A 15053-nucleotide genomic window follows, 5' to 3' on the forward strand; every position below is an offset into this window, starting at 1 on the left:
TTTGTTGAGGATTCAAGAAATAGAGCAGCAGTAAATACATTGGAGTCCTTAAATGGATGTCTAAATGTAGTGCGGATTGCTTATGAATCCAGACAAAGAATCAGGTCTGAGAACGGTTATGTCCTGTTGCACACACAGAAGAGGCTGTTTTTCTGGTGGCACATATAATTTTTATTTCTGTCACTCACACACTGTACAAATGCAAATTCAACAAAGACAATAATAAATTTGTTTTTGTTTCACAGTGTTGAAATAGCTGGCAGTGTGACTTCATGTCAAAAAGTGAAACGCTCTTTCACATTACACATTTATCTGATACTGTATGGTCACAGAAAATGAAAGTGTATTCCACCAAATAAAACAATACTGACATTATTAACATTTCAGTAATCAGATAAAGCTCAATTAGCATACACCAACTCTATACAAGCACTTAACGTAGCTATTTAACTTTATAACTGTAAACTCTCTTTACAAAAACATTGCACTGATGTGCACTGAAAATTAATCTCTTTTAAACATTGTCAAGTCGCGATCTCCCGCACGACATCTGACAGCGCGGCCGCGGACATCCGTAGCTAGTCGGATGAAAAAAAGTTCTCTTGCTTCTGTTCCTGAATTTACCGTAATAATTTTTTTTGCCGGCTGGCTTGACCGTGTATTTTCAAACCGCGGCTGGCTTGACCGCAGTCCGGTGACCCCGATCGCACCAGACCTGCCTTCCGTTTCCATTATACGCCTTCCGTTTCCACTATACTCTCTCTCACACACACATACATTATTCTCTTACATACACATTTTTTTTAGACATGCATACATTTTCTTCTTACATACATTTATTATTTATAATATTAAATGCATACTTTGAATACATTTGCGTAAGAGTAAAATGTATATATGTGAAAGGAGAATGTAGCCTATGTGTGTGAGAGTAGAAATGTATCTATGTGAAAGGAGAATTTATGTGTGTGTGAGTGGAAATATATGTATGTGAAAGGAGAATTTATGTGTGTGAGTAGAAATGTATGAATGTGAAAGGAGAATGTATGTGTGTGAGAGTAGAAATGTATTAATGTGAAAGGAGAATGTATGTGTGTGTGTGAGAGTAGAAATGTATGTATGTGAAAGGAGTGTGTGTGTGTGTGTGAGAGAGTAGAAATGAATGTATGAGTGTGAGTAGAAATGTATCTATTTCAAAGGAGAATATATGTGTGTGAGAGTAGAAGAATGAATTTTGGCTTGTTTGGCTCTTCATAGTAACCTTTTTTTATATTTTTTTTATCAATGTTGGTTGGTCTGGTGTTTCAATCTCCCAACCTGGAAAACAATGTATTCAGTCAAAAAGAACCTCCCAATTAAGACAGCAAGAGGCACAGATCAAATCACAGTTCACTTTTAATATATGGTGTTTAGAATTTTTTGACCCATTCAAGAAATTTAAATCCCAAATAAAACTTTTTAAAACTGTAAAATCCTTTGCAGAGTGTCAGCTGATGAAGACTGAACGACCTCGACCGAACACGTTTGTCATCCGCTGCTTGCAGTGGACCACTGTTATTGAGCGCACCTTCCACGTGGATAGCAATGCTGAAAGGTGAGGAGATGAGATGGAGAGTCCTGCTAGAATCAGTGACTGAATGAATGAATGAATGGAAGAGAGAGAAAGCTTAAGGAGATGTTGAATGGTAATTACTGGGAAAGCAGATTTGGTTCTATTAACTGGATTTTTGCCAATCCAAACAGGATATTATTCACTGCCTGTTGCTTAAAATTAACCGTAAAGTAGGTGAAAAACATTTCGGTGGAAACAGGAGTTGTGTTCAGGTCATTTCGTGACTAAAAAGCCCAAGTCTTCCAAAAGGATAGGAATCGGGTACATGAGATCAGCGTAGGATCACACAAAATAACAAGAGGAAATCTAACCTGCTTTGCTACTTAGATTTAACGAATTACTAATATGATTTCATCTTGATGTCTATGCAGAGAGGAGTGGATTCGTGCCATCCAGGCTGTGGCCAATGGGCTCAAGTCCCGGGAAGAGGAGGAGCCAATGGACATCAACTTTGGCTCGCCTGGAGACAACAGCCTGGAGGGGATGGAGGCAGCGATCGCAAAATCCCGCACCAAAGTGGTGAGTGCCTTGCCTCAACGTACAGCCACATTCTGGTTGTTTGGGTAACATTCACTTCTCTTTAAGTAACCTCCTCATTTGTCTGCTGTCCCAAGCAACCAATTTCCTGCATAGCTGTGCTAATTTCATGTCTCTGGTGTCACCATGTACTCTCTCTTGTCAAATAATAGAATTTTATCTTTCATATCCAGTTATCATCATGTAGTAGCCAGTAATACACAATATAATTTTTTTTTTAAGTAAAAATTAGTTCCAAATTTTTTGGAGGTCTCCTACAATAGGTTTACATGCATCCGAGGTAAAAAAACACTTACATTTTGCATAATATACATTGCAGCATCACCTCTTTTCTCACAGTGTCTGAAACTGTTCAATCAAGGATCCAGATCCTTTTCAAGAGCCTACTCTGCTCTGATTGGTCAGATGGCCCATTCTGTTGTGATTGGTCTACTCTTCAGAGTACAGCGCATGTTGGAAATGAAGCGGTCATTACCATATCTGAATTTCTGCTCCGGAGTCTATTTTAGCTGCGCTGCTCTCGCTCAAAGTGAAAGCACACTTTTGATAGACAAAATAAATATGATTTCACACAAAAAGTGCTCAATGCACAGAATAAGCATGTCTAGTGTCTTAACAAGAATTGGAGTGTCAATTGTTCTGATCGTATTTTAATAGGATTTTTTGACAGAAAAAACATACTTATGACATAAAAACATACAAGAAAAGAAAACCGTGATGATTACACGCATATTATGAATAGACAATTTAGACCTAAGTTGAAATGGCTAAATCATCTTGTCAATTGCATTACAAATGTTCAACAAGTTGAATATAATGAGTAAAAACAAAGACGTTGAGAGAACTTGCCCAGTGTTTGAAAAGGTGCTTTTGTCTGCCTTCAAGAGGAACAGCACATTCTATATTGAAGTATGACTGAAACGACATGATCGGAGCTGCTTTCATGGGTGTTTGTTTACCATTTACATGCAAATGTTGTACACATGTTAACAAACTTTCAAGACTATCAAGTTTATAAATGACCAACTTCTAAAAACAAATTTATAGTTGACTTTGTAAAGAATTGCTCAGCTTTGGAGCCGCTGCTGTGACGCTGTACAAATGCTTCCAGTGTGAATACTCTCGTGAGTCTGCAGCTGCAATGATGTAGTTACTCTAACGCAAGCATGTGGTGTGAAACTGCCATGAGTTGTCATTCTTTGGAAGTGCGTGCAACGTGGATTTGCGGTGCAGAAAACGGCACCGTCTCGACATGTCTACAACATAAACCAAACACCTCTAGCCCTCATCTACAACAACAGTGTTTGAGGGCAGGTCAAAGTAGACGTTGTTCACGGGCAGCCAATGAAGAACATGCGTGTAAAGACCGATGCGACGATGTATCGCCACGTACTTGCTGCACGTACGAGCTGCTTCTGTATCGATTCCGCAGCATGTGCACAGCAGTGGACTGCGCTTAATTTGAATACAAGAATGCCGTTTGAAACCGGGTGGAAATGTGCTGAAATGAATGAATATATAATATATAGGCTAGAACAAGGTTTAATCTGGCCTGCAGAGAAACATAACTGGGGTTGCCTGATATCAAGAGACGTAGTCCCCCAATCAGAGCTTCACACTTGCGCAAAATATCTGCTAAGTGTTTTACTTATTTTTCTCAACCTGGCAACCATGTGCACACACTCTGTCTCCACTGTGGATAAAAGCGCTGGCTTTCTGAAAACACCAGTAAGCTTGAAGTTTATAGATTTCCATTTCGATATTCTATTCACAGAAAAGTGTAATACTTCAAGTCAGTGTTTTATTTACGGGCCTGAAAGAGAGAGAATGACCACAGTCTGCGCCGCGTTTCTCTAACTGAAGCGGTGAGTTTAATTGCTTCAAAAACAGTAATGTTACCAACTCCTTGCTGAGAAGGACGAGGTCAGATTTAGTGCAGACCCGTATTGTGAGATATATATCATATTGTGGCCCCTGTATCGGGATATGTATCGTATCGTGACTTAGCTGCTGATGCACAGCCCAAAGCCTAGCATTATGCAAATTTGTTGTTACAAACCTATGTAGGTTCATGCAAGAAGTAAGGCTGAAATTACTGGATTGAAACTTTGCTGACCTTTTACATTCACAAACAGCTAGATCACACACTGCATGAAAGGTAGTATCCGAAAAAGCATAATGGTGCACATTTATTTCACTTAACTGTTTTTGTATGCAATGATTCAGATCTGCATCACTGTAATTCAATTCAGTTTATAACTGTATTAAATCATATAAAATAAACTTTTAAACTTGATTTATTTATTTTTTTTCTTCCTCAGACAATGAGTGACTTTGACTACTTAAAGCTGCTGGGTAAAGGCACTTTTGGAAAGGTGATTCTAGTGAGGGAAAAGGCTACTGGCATGTACTACGCCATGAAGATTCTACGCAAAGAGGTCATCATTGCTAAGGTGGGCACCTCACAAATCAAAGTTTAAAATGCTCATGAATTATTTGTTTTATATTAATAACATGGTGGCGTATGTGGGTCTGTTTCAGGACGAGGTTGCACACACAATCACAGAAAGCAGAGTGTTGCAGAACACACGGCACCCCTTCCTTACAGTATGTCCATCTCTTTTAGTTTTTTTTTTTCATTATTGCACAACTATCTTAGTTTTAGATTTTATTAAAATCTTTCAATCTTTCTGACTACAGACACTAAAATACGCCTTCCAGACACGAGATCGTCTGTGTTTCGTCATGGAGTATGCAAATGGAGGCGAGGTTTGTCACATCCTCTCGCCCCTTACAAAAACAAACTATAAAAGCCTTCACCATTCTGTCTTTTTTAAAATTCTGTTTTGTCTCCTTTTTTCTTGTTCCCAGCTGTTCTTCCACTTGTCTCGAGAGCGTGTGTTTACGGAGGATAGAGCTCGCTTCTATGGGGCTGAAATTGTTTCAGCATTGGAGTATCTGCACTCTAAAGATGTCGTCTACAGGGACCTAAAGGTTTTCTCCTTTAATGTGCTGTCTGAAAATAGTTTATGAATTGTGTTGGGAAAGGATGTCATGTAATTGTGTCATAGACCACAAAGGCATGAAGTCTGTGTTCCTTTTTTTTACCACTAATAACTGATTCCTAATTCAGTTTGAATTGCGTTTTTTCTGCAGCTGGAGAATCTAATGCTGGATAAAGATGGTCACATTAAAATCACAGACTTTGGCCTGTGTAAAGAGGGCATTACTAATGAGGCCACCATGAAGACATTCTGTGGGACCCCAGAGTACCTTGCTCCTGAGGTACTGCCAACTCACTCCATTAACATGTTTTCTCAACCAATTTATAGATCATAGTTTGGTACCAGATTAAAATGGAAAAACACTGAATCAGGCTCATCTCTGAATCGCTCATTTTCTGACCCATGATAATGTTTTTTAGTGTTTTAAAGGCACAATATGTTAGATTCTTTTATTTATTTAAAATATTCAAAAACCACTGTAGAAAAAAAGCATTATGTTGGTTTGAAAATATTTGGCAGAATTTTTGGCTTTTGGCTAGCAGAAAAAAGATGCTTTGTAAATAGAATGTATCCGTCTGTTATCCTCTGTGTATTCCCGGTGTATTCTCATTGTTCACAGTTCATCAGTGCATGTTGTTCCAAAGAAAAATGTTATCGTCGTAAGCTTTCGTTGTTGCTTCTTAACCAATCTCCAAATAGCTAATTATGGTTTAAGGTGCTGTTGTAGTAATCCAGCCTTCATAAAATCTTTCCAGTATTTGAAACAATAATTCACTGCTTGTTTAAGGTGCAGTATGCAATTTCTGAGAAACATTGTTGATTCTGAAATTCGACACCCAAACAAACCCAACCCTCCCTTTATTGCTCCGCCCCCAAAATAACACTATGCTGCACAGTCAACGACTAACAGCTGCTGCACATCAGACTGTCCCGTTACTACAGCTAATTTTATAACAACATCATATCTTGTTTCTTTTAAACATAGCAAAACCAATGTTAGTCAAGTATCGAGCAGAATTAAGCAACCTCGGCATGTGTTTTCAGGCTTTCCCACACTCTGTCTCTCCAGCGCCGGAAAGCTTCTCCAGTGCTAACTTGGGCCCTAGCTCTTGCCTGATCATCATATTCCCCAGGCCCATTTTTAATTTCTCAGTGCGTTGATCATTGAAGCCAATCACAGACATATCCGATGAGCGCATGAACAAAATGGCCAGTTAGAGGCGTTTACGATTCTGCTCGACAGCGCTCAAAGCGTCAAAGTTTTCAAATTTCAACTTTTGACAACACTAGTCGTTTCTCTGAAAAACAATGCTACAGCCAGTTATTCTACTTTGATATGTTTGAAATGTGCGTTTCGTGTCGGAATGTCTGTTTTTGTTTTGGTCTGTCCTAGTGGTCGATCGATATTGGTTTTTTGATGGCCGATGCCGATATCTTAGAGAGCAGATGACCGATATAAAGCCGATATTTTTGATGTGTATACATTGTATTTATTTTAATCAATATTTAATAAATTAGAAATAAATTAGAAAACATATCCTTAAAATAAACATACTTATACTTTAGATGGCAACTTCTTGAATCTGCAATCCTATTACAGTATTTTTCACAAATAAAGTTATTGTTTAAAGATGTATGAATATGTGAATAAAAAGGAAGTAAACTGTAACAGGTTACTCAGTAATCTGGTAATTTTGTGCGCATTGGTTATCATATTTTTTCAAATAAAGACAAAGTAACACTAATTTTACATACAGCACACAGTGAAAACTATATGAATATGACACAGTGGGCAACTGGATACAGCACAGCATATTTTAAAATTAAGGATTTAAAGTTTTTCGAAGCGTCTCGGAAGTTTTGCGTCTCTTGTGAAGCTGATCTTCTGTTCGCATTCACTCACTTCGCACGGACCGACCGTCACTCGCTGTAACACGTTTATGCCGGCTACAAATGCACACTTCACAAGAGATCACTGCTGGATTCAATTAAATCTGCAAGGTTTGTGAAATTAAATGTTTATTAGATATTCAGAGATTTGCTTAAATGATGTAGATGCGCATTTGCTGAATGTTGACGGTAAATGATAAAGTATTTTAGCCTGATTGTTTGCCTTTTTGGTTACAAATAATATAAAAGTAACGCTTCACTTTTTTGGATACCATTTACCAGTTCTGTCTAACATAGTATTAGATATGACTGACAGAGATCATAAACGAATGAAGACGGAGAATGTGAGCGAGCTAGCACTGTGTGTGTGATCAGACGCTGCCGTTCTCTTCTCAGAGAGAAGGTGGCTCTCAGCACCGCCCGTCAAAATAAAAGTCTGGAGCGCCGTCAAAATAAAAGTCCCGCTTCCAACTCATTGGCCAATCAGAAAAACTTATCGGCCAATATTTTAAAAATGCCAAATATCGGAGAAGAGTCGACCACTAGTCTGTCCGATACCTCACTCTGCCAGTTTACCCAATAGTATTTCGACTATGTCGCCAGTTGGTGGAAAACACAGCATATTGCAGCATTGGAAGCCAGCAAACAAGCTAGGTCAGAGATCGCATATTCTACCAGACCAAAAAAAAAACTCGGCATCCATCTAAAAATCTCTATGAACGGAAGCATATTAAAACGTGGATAAATTAACTCTTCAAATTAGTCTCCTCGGCTTTCACTGTCAATTGCGCTCGCTCCTGTTACGTGTCATCAAACTGGCAACCCGGGGGGCGGGGGAAACAACTCTCTCCAATATTTTGAATTTGGACTGCAGTACCCATTTCAACCGCTAGTTGTCAATATTACAGACTGCACCTTTAATGTAATAAAGGTTTGGCAATAATTCCAAATAAGATGTTGCAATTGGGAAACATGGTGGTAAGCTAGAAGATGAACCTGATAATTTCACATTTAATGGTCTTGCCACTCAGAAATACACAAAATGGTTTGCAAAAGCCATTTCATGTTGTATTTAAGCACTAGCTTCTTGGACCTTAATATACTATCCTAATGTTAAAGAGTTTTATTTCTCTCTCTCTCTCTCTCTCTCTCTCTCTCTCTCTCTCTCTCTCTCTCTCTCTCAATATTATATGTCTATGCTCTCTTTTTCATCTCCTCCTCCACATTCTTTGCTGTAGGTATTAGAAGACAACGATTATGGCCGTGCGGTGGACTGGTGGGGTCTGGGAGTGGTCATGTATGAAATGATGTGTGGTCGGCTGCCATTCTATAACCAGGACCACGAGCGTCTGTTTGAGCTCATTTTAATGGAGGAGATTCGCTTTCCTAGAAACCTCTCGCCCGAGGCTAAGGCCCTGCTGGCCGGCCTGCTTAAGAAAGACCCCAAACAGAGGTTAGATGAGCGTCTGTTTCTACTTTTGTTGTAAAGAAGATTTTGTGTATGTTTTAATAACATGAATTTGTTTTTTTTCAAGGCTTGGAGGAAGTCCCGAAGATGCCAAAGAAGTGATGACACACAAGTTCTTCAATTCCATGAACTGGCAAGATGTCCTTCAAAAGAAGGTAAAAGAGTTAATACAGTGAGAGAACCAATTCATCAGATGAATTCATCACAAGTTAATGGGTGCATCTCAGTCAGCTCCCGAGCTCGTGAATCAGTATATCGTGTTCATGAATTCGGGCTCTGGTAAGGACAGTAAAGGAAGCTGGCTCACTACACGTTGGGAAATTGATGACTCTATTTCCAGCGACATCTTTCTGACATTACTTGTAATGTTATTTCAAGAACTTTATGATAAGTACTTTGCTTGTTACATTTACGTTGCAACATTTCAGCTGTAAATAAATAAAAAGTTAGCCAGATTATGGTCATTACATGTCTAGCGATGTATGTTTATGCTGATTTAAAAAAATATATGTTTGTATTTTTAAAAACATCTATCACGTGTCGTTATGTGTAGTGAGTTGAGACTATGGTTTTCAAGGTGCATTGTGGGACTTTTTAGGGAGAGAACGTTTCAGTGCCCTGGAAGGAATGAGACAGCCCTTAAAATGTCCAACACCCTGATCAGTGCCCTGACTACTAAACTAGGGAGCTTATTGAGACTCACCCAACGTCTCTGACAAATGCTCTAAAATCTTGTTTGCGTTCGTGTTCAAATGGGGTGCATCAGCGTGATTGATTACTGTGTGATCAGAAGAGCTTTACCCTCAAACCAAATGTGTTTATTTGTAGTTCAAAAGACATTTAACAGTGAACAGTCATTTATGCTGATCTTTGCATGGGGCTAATGAGGGATGTGTGAAAACCCATTGCTCTCTAGAGTTTTTTTTCTCAGACTCGCCTCTCTCTCTCTCTCCTCCTGTTTACTGCAGCTCATCCCACCCTTCAAGCCACAAGTGACCTCAGAGACAGACACACGCTACTTTGACGACGAGTTCACTGCACAGACCATTACTGTCACGCCACCTGACCAATGTGAGTACCTCAGTCCTTCCTCACTGCCTGTCTGCATGAGAGGAGTCACAACTCTTCTGTGTGTTTGAGAAAAGGAGTAACATCGGAGGAGCCACTCTGTGGAAAATAACTCCAAATAGTGATGGAGATAAATTTTTAATGTGTCTTTTTTATTTTACGTATGTATAGTGGATTATCGAAAAAGAAAAAAATGTAGGGTTGTTATTTATTGGTTTTCCCGAGGTGGACATTGCACCCAAAAGTGGAGGGGTAAAGGTGCAGGGTTTATTTGATTGGAGAAGTCCCAGCATACATCAACAGAGTCTGTCGTTCTCACCGGAAGATCCAGTTATGACAATTTAATTAACCCTGACATATGAATTGGGTCAGAAATGTTTTTTTATATATATATATATATATATATATATAGAATGGTTTATTAAACCTTTAACCCCCCCTCGCCCCCAAAATGATATTTTTTTTTGTTTAGATTCATAAACATGTCAGTTTTATTCAGAGACCCAAACGGAGCAAAAGTATGCCATGTGGTCCAGTTGCTGATATTTATATGGCCAAAAATTAAGATGAAATTCTGATACCTTGCAATGTAAATCAACTAGATAGATCTTTAACAGTATAATACACTACTTGCATAAAATGTGTATAAATATCAGTTGTCACTCCTTATAATATATATTCTCCTTATAATATTATCTGTAACGCATAACACATTGTTTGCATCACCTCCCGTACTCCTTGATGCTTTATAGGCTATACGTCACCTTTATCGGAAGTATCCCATTAGATAATGATAATGCAGATAGAAGGTCTGTCTCAACTTTCAAAATTCTGTTGATTTTTATCATGAAATTCAAAGAATAAATGTAGTTTTGGTGCTCTTCATGGCGTAATGGATCACTCGCTGTCAGGGCGTGAAAACGGGGAGAAAAAAAATCAACAGAATCAGAATTTTAATATTTCTGTTCATGCGTTCCTACATAACCACAATACTAACTTATTTATTTTGATATACAACATTTATATGTTCCCTGGTTTCAAAGCACACATAATGCTGGATATTACCTGCCATTCATCATAACTTAAACAGTTGGTGATGACAGGTCCTCAGAAAAACTCCTGAGATTCAAAAGCTAATAAACATGAATGAACTTCAGAAGGCATGTTGAAAGATACAGTACAACTTACTGGAATGTATCTGGTCACATGTAATCAACAGCGGAAAGAAGTCAATAAAACGTGTCATGTCATGTTTACCTCAGGGAAAGCTATGCTATGTCCATATCTCAATAGCAAGAATAAAATAACTCAGAGGAGCATTTTGATAAATATATTAGTTATTACAGCATTGTTTAGGCTAAATATTTAGGCCCTATAGACTATTTATAGAGTGTTTCACCATGTTACTATTTCACAACAAATAGCTGTAGAAACACAAACAAAAAAGGTGTAGAAATATAATTCTATTAAAAAACCTTTACAACTATTAATCAGACAAAACTAAGCATGTACTTTTTCAGCAAAGTTTCATCTCCGCTTAAGTTGATACTTAAGAGGCCTTAGAAATTTGCGTATCAAATAAGATATTGTAGGCTTTATAGGGTCAAACATTCTTTTTGTTCACAATAAGATCGATAACTTGCATTTAGACAGAGACAATAGTAGTGATAGATAATGAATAAAATAAATGACTTGATGAACTGATTTGGTTTTTTCCATTGGCCTGTGTCTCCGTTGCTTGCAGATGACAGTCTTGATGCGGAGGACCCAGATACACGTACACACTTCTCGCAGTTCTCCTACTCAGCCAGTGTGCGGGAGTGACCACACCACCCCCCCCCCCTCCCTTCCCCTCCCCACCACTCTCTCACCCTTACCAGCAAACCGGACGCCCCTCACATACACAAACGCAAACTCGTACAAGGACACGTGCACCAGCAACCCAAGCCTTCTGAGGAAGCGGGTTCTAAGCAGGAGTACGGCATCTGTGAATGATCCCGAACAGGTGGTACCCTCTGGTCTGTCCTGGTTTACGATTGGCTTTCCATCCAGCCTATCGTAGCCTGACACTACACACTGCAACACAATCCACCAATCACTGAATAAGTCTCAACCAATCAAGTACCATCGAGAACACAGCTCAGCACCAGCAGGTTTCAGGACACACGCTCACACTCAACACTGGACTACAGGACTAAAGCCTCTTGTAAACACAAATATTGAACACGCTCTAAATCATCTTGTGGGGACAAAAGATATCAAACAATTTGGACTTTTTTCCCCACTGATTGTTACAGTTTTAAAGCCATATTTCTGCAATTGTACAAGTGCTCTTTCTGGAACTAGCTGTTACCAATAGTGTTTTTACAGCGGGAGGACCGATGATGGGGTAACACCGAAAGGAATAGTGCTGTTTCTCTGCCTGGGTAGCGTACCGACTGCTGTGCGTGCGTGCGTGCGTGCGTGCGTGCGCGGACGGACGGACGGACGGACGGACGGACGAATGCGTGTTCTCAAATCTACTTCTTAAACTGTGTGTCTTTTTGTTTCAATTTTTGTACATGGGCATAACGTTGAGTAGTGGACCGGGGTGGGATTGTTAGGGGTTTTGGGAGGCTCACACACACACTATAGATGTGAAAATGTTTGTGCTTTAAAGGGAAGAGAGAGGAAGACATCTCTAGCATGTTAACAGGGAGGTTGCGGTTTCCTCCTTGAAACCGGCTTTCCAGTTTTCATCCGCTGCCCAAGAGGCTTGATGTTCCAAGGTCAGTGAATCATAGAAACTCTCCATCATGTTGTTTTCATTCTCTCAACAGTTTCGCAGGCATTGATGTTGAAGTTTAGAGACAAACGTACAGGCAACAACAACCAAAAAAAAAAGAAAGAAGAGGATTTAAATGTCCTTTTGTCCTGTTATTTAACTGCAATAGCTACTGCGTCAGCATCACTGACTGCTTAACGTAGCAAACGGTGGAAACGCGCACCTGCGTGCCACGCCATTGTTGTCGCAGCCTTAACACTTTTTTCATTTCTCCTTTTTTTTTATTAGTGTAGTAAGAAAAAAAATGGTTAGGATGTCTGAGAGGAAATGTTCTACTTGATCTCCAGATGTGTAAGGTAGGCGTGCTTCTCCAGATAGAAGCTGTCACAACACACTGCTTAGATGTGTGAGGTGTTATTTTCTTCTTTTGCCTTTTTAAAGATTCTTCATGTAAGGAACATCAAACTATTTTTGTTTTTATTTTATTCATTATTTTATTTGGATCAATTTTTTTTCATCTTTTTGTTCCATTCACCTACTCCCTGAAATTAAATTGTCTTGATAAAAATATATATAAAATATATATTACAGTAGTAAAGTTTTTCTTTTTGTTTGTTTGTTCGTTTCTTTTGTCCATTTTTCCATTTTGTGTGTGAGTGTGTGTGTGCTTTATTTGTGCATGTGTGGGTGTGTGATAAGGTAGTCACAGTATATATTTGCAACGGGAAATGAAAAACATCCTTTAAGATATGACGATCCTTCTTGTTTAAACATGATATATATTACCATCCCTCCTCCATAGACTTACTCATACAGGAAGGCCGAACTGAAGTGCTTCTACGGGTCTTAAACGCATCATGCCCGATTGCCCGTCTAGGTATTGAAACAGCCCTTGTTGCCTTGACTGAGAGAGACCGCTAGATGGTGCCATTTGCCTGTGTCATAAAATAATACATTGCTCCGTACATGAATAACAATTGTGCACTCTCGTTCACATCATTAATGATGCTCAAAAACTAAAGTTTTTAAAAGAAACTTTTGGGTGAGACATGAGGGGCAAAGATCTGAATTGGTCTGCTGTAGTGGTTTCACCCATCTTTCTTGTGTGTGTATATACCTACCTGTTGGACAAATCAGCTTTGAAGTGAAATTATTTTGCAACTTTAACCATCGACTGTTCTGTTCTGAATGTGATGAACAATCACGAATGTCATCATTGATGCACAGTTTGCTTTTTTTAGTGCTGGGGATGCAAACGTTAGGGGAAACTTGAAATATGTCAGCAAACTTTTTTTTTTTTTTTTTTGCTACAGAGTGCTATGGGTTATGCTTTGCTATTAGGACATTCATGCAAGTAAATTCTTTTACCAAAAACTATGTCTGCCTCTTTTACTAACCCAAACAGTGTGTGACATTAACCTAGTGGACAGCAAATGTTTTCAAATATTTATCTCATTTGAAGATGTTTATACTTTTCAGAAGTATTCTTTTGAATTACTTGTACATATCTTCAAAATGATTTAAAAAAAAATCTTTGTAGAGGGATCATGAATGACCATGATTAGACCCACATCGGTGAGACTGCATGATAATTCTACTTCAGCAGTGGTCTGGATAATTTACACCTAATGGCACTGCAAAAAGCTTTCATGGCCGATAAATTAAAAATACAGGGACACGCTTTTTGCTTTTGATCGGAGTGGAACTCTCCATTTATAAACCAGTGATATTTTGGGGGGTGTTCTTGTAGAGCAGTGGACCTCATCCAGGGGACGGGGGCTCGCTAGGGGGCCGTTAGATGGCATATATGTTAAGACTAGACAAGCGAAGTAAAACAAAAATATCAAAATGTAAACTTGTATCATTCTTTATTTAATTTGTCACCATCAACAACTCATTTTTAAGAAGGGTTTCACGATCATGGCAAACTTGGCATTTTAAATGTGGGGTTTAAAATAAAAAATACCAAAATAATTCATTAAAATTATGGAAATTTCTATATTAAACATAAATTTGCTTATTGTATGAAAATCTACTGACAGTCATCATTACATCTCAAGTATAATAACCTATAGACCTATGGGTATTTGAATATTGTCCTGGACAATGAAGAGCCTTGGAATCGCAGTTAATTTCTTTGGTCATGCCCATCACGGTGCTGATTTCCCACTCAACAAATACTAACCTCTAACCCTACACTAAACCCTAACCTTAAATTGATAGTTCACTCAAAAATGAATTTTCTCTCATCATTTACTTAGTCATGTTCCTAACCGGTATGACTTTTTCCTCAGTGGAACGTAAAATTTGTTTCAGTGATATTGTTTTGTTTTTTTTCCCATATTGTCTATGGTCACCAAAACTGTGTGGCTACTAACATTCTTCAATATCATCTTTATGTTCTGCAAAACAGGTTTTGAATGACATGCACAATAATCACATCGAGCATTACATACTATTTGCTGTGATCTGATCCATTGATCTGCACAATGGGTCCATTAAGTATTCACTAGAAAACATGAAGTATCAAGTGAATTTCAATTAATATCTAAAATGGATATTTATATGCTGTATATATGCATAGCCATCAAAAATGTCTCCAGTAGTCTTTGTAACGAAAGGCTACATCCAAAATATATAATTGAACAAACAAACAAAAAACGCTTAGAGGTGTTTTACAAGCGCAACAGTGTGCCCTGTATGTGTGCA

At 38.5% G+C, this 15053-nt stretch overlaps 1 protein-coding gene across 1 annotated transcript in view; it reads left to right on the forward strand.

The window, feature by feature from the left end:
* akt2 (v-akt murine thymoma viral oncogene homolog 2) overlaps positions 1 to 12927 on the forward strand; it is a 28594-nt gene extending 15667 nt beyond the window's left edge. Inside the window, exons 4-14 of the mRNA XM_084409566.1 lie at positions 1483 to 1594; positions 1984 to 2131; positions 4471 to 4602; positions 4691 to 4756; positions 4850 to 4918; positions 5021 to 5143; positions 5306 to 5434; positions 8283 to 8497; positions 8580 to 8667; positions 9481 to 9583; positions 11325 to 12927. Of these exons, the coding sequence (XP_084265692.1) occupies positions 1483 to 1594; positions 1984 to 2131; positions 4471 to 4602; positions 4691 to 4756; positions 4850 to 4918; positions 5021 to 5143; positions 5306 to 5434; positions 8283 to 8497; positions 8580 to 8667; positions 9481 to 9583; positions 11325 to 11404 (1265 nt within the window). The 3' untranslated portion in view covers positions 11405 to 12927. The remainder of the gene's footprint in view (positions 1 to 1482; positions 1595 to 1983; positions 2132 to 4470; positions 4603 to 4690; positions 4757 to 4849; positions 4919 to 5020; positions 5144 to 5305; positions 5435 to 8282; positions 8498 to 8579; positions 8668 to 9480; positions 9584 to 11324) is intronic.
* The last annotated feature ends 2126 nt before the right edge of the window (positions 12928 to 15053 follow it).

Source organism: Rutilus rutilus, assembly GCF_951802725.1.
Source record: "Rutilus rutilus genome assembly, chromosome: 5".
Classification (NCBI taxonomy): Eukaryota; Metazoa; Chordata; class Actinopteri; order Cypriniformes; family Leuciscidae; genus Rutilus; species Rutilus rutilus.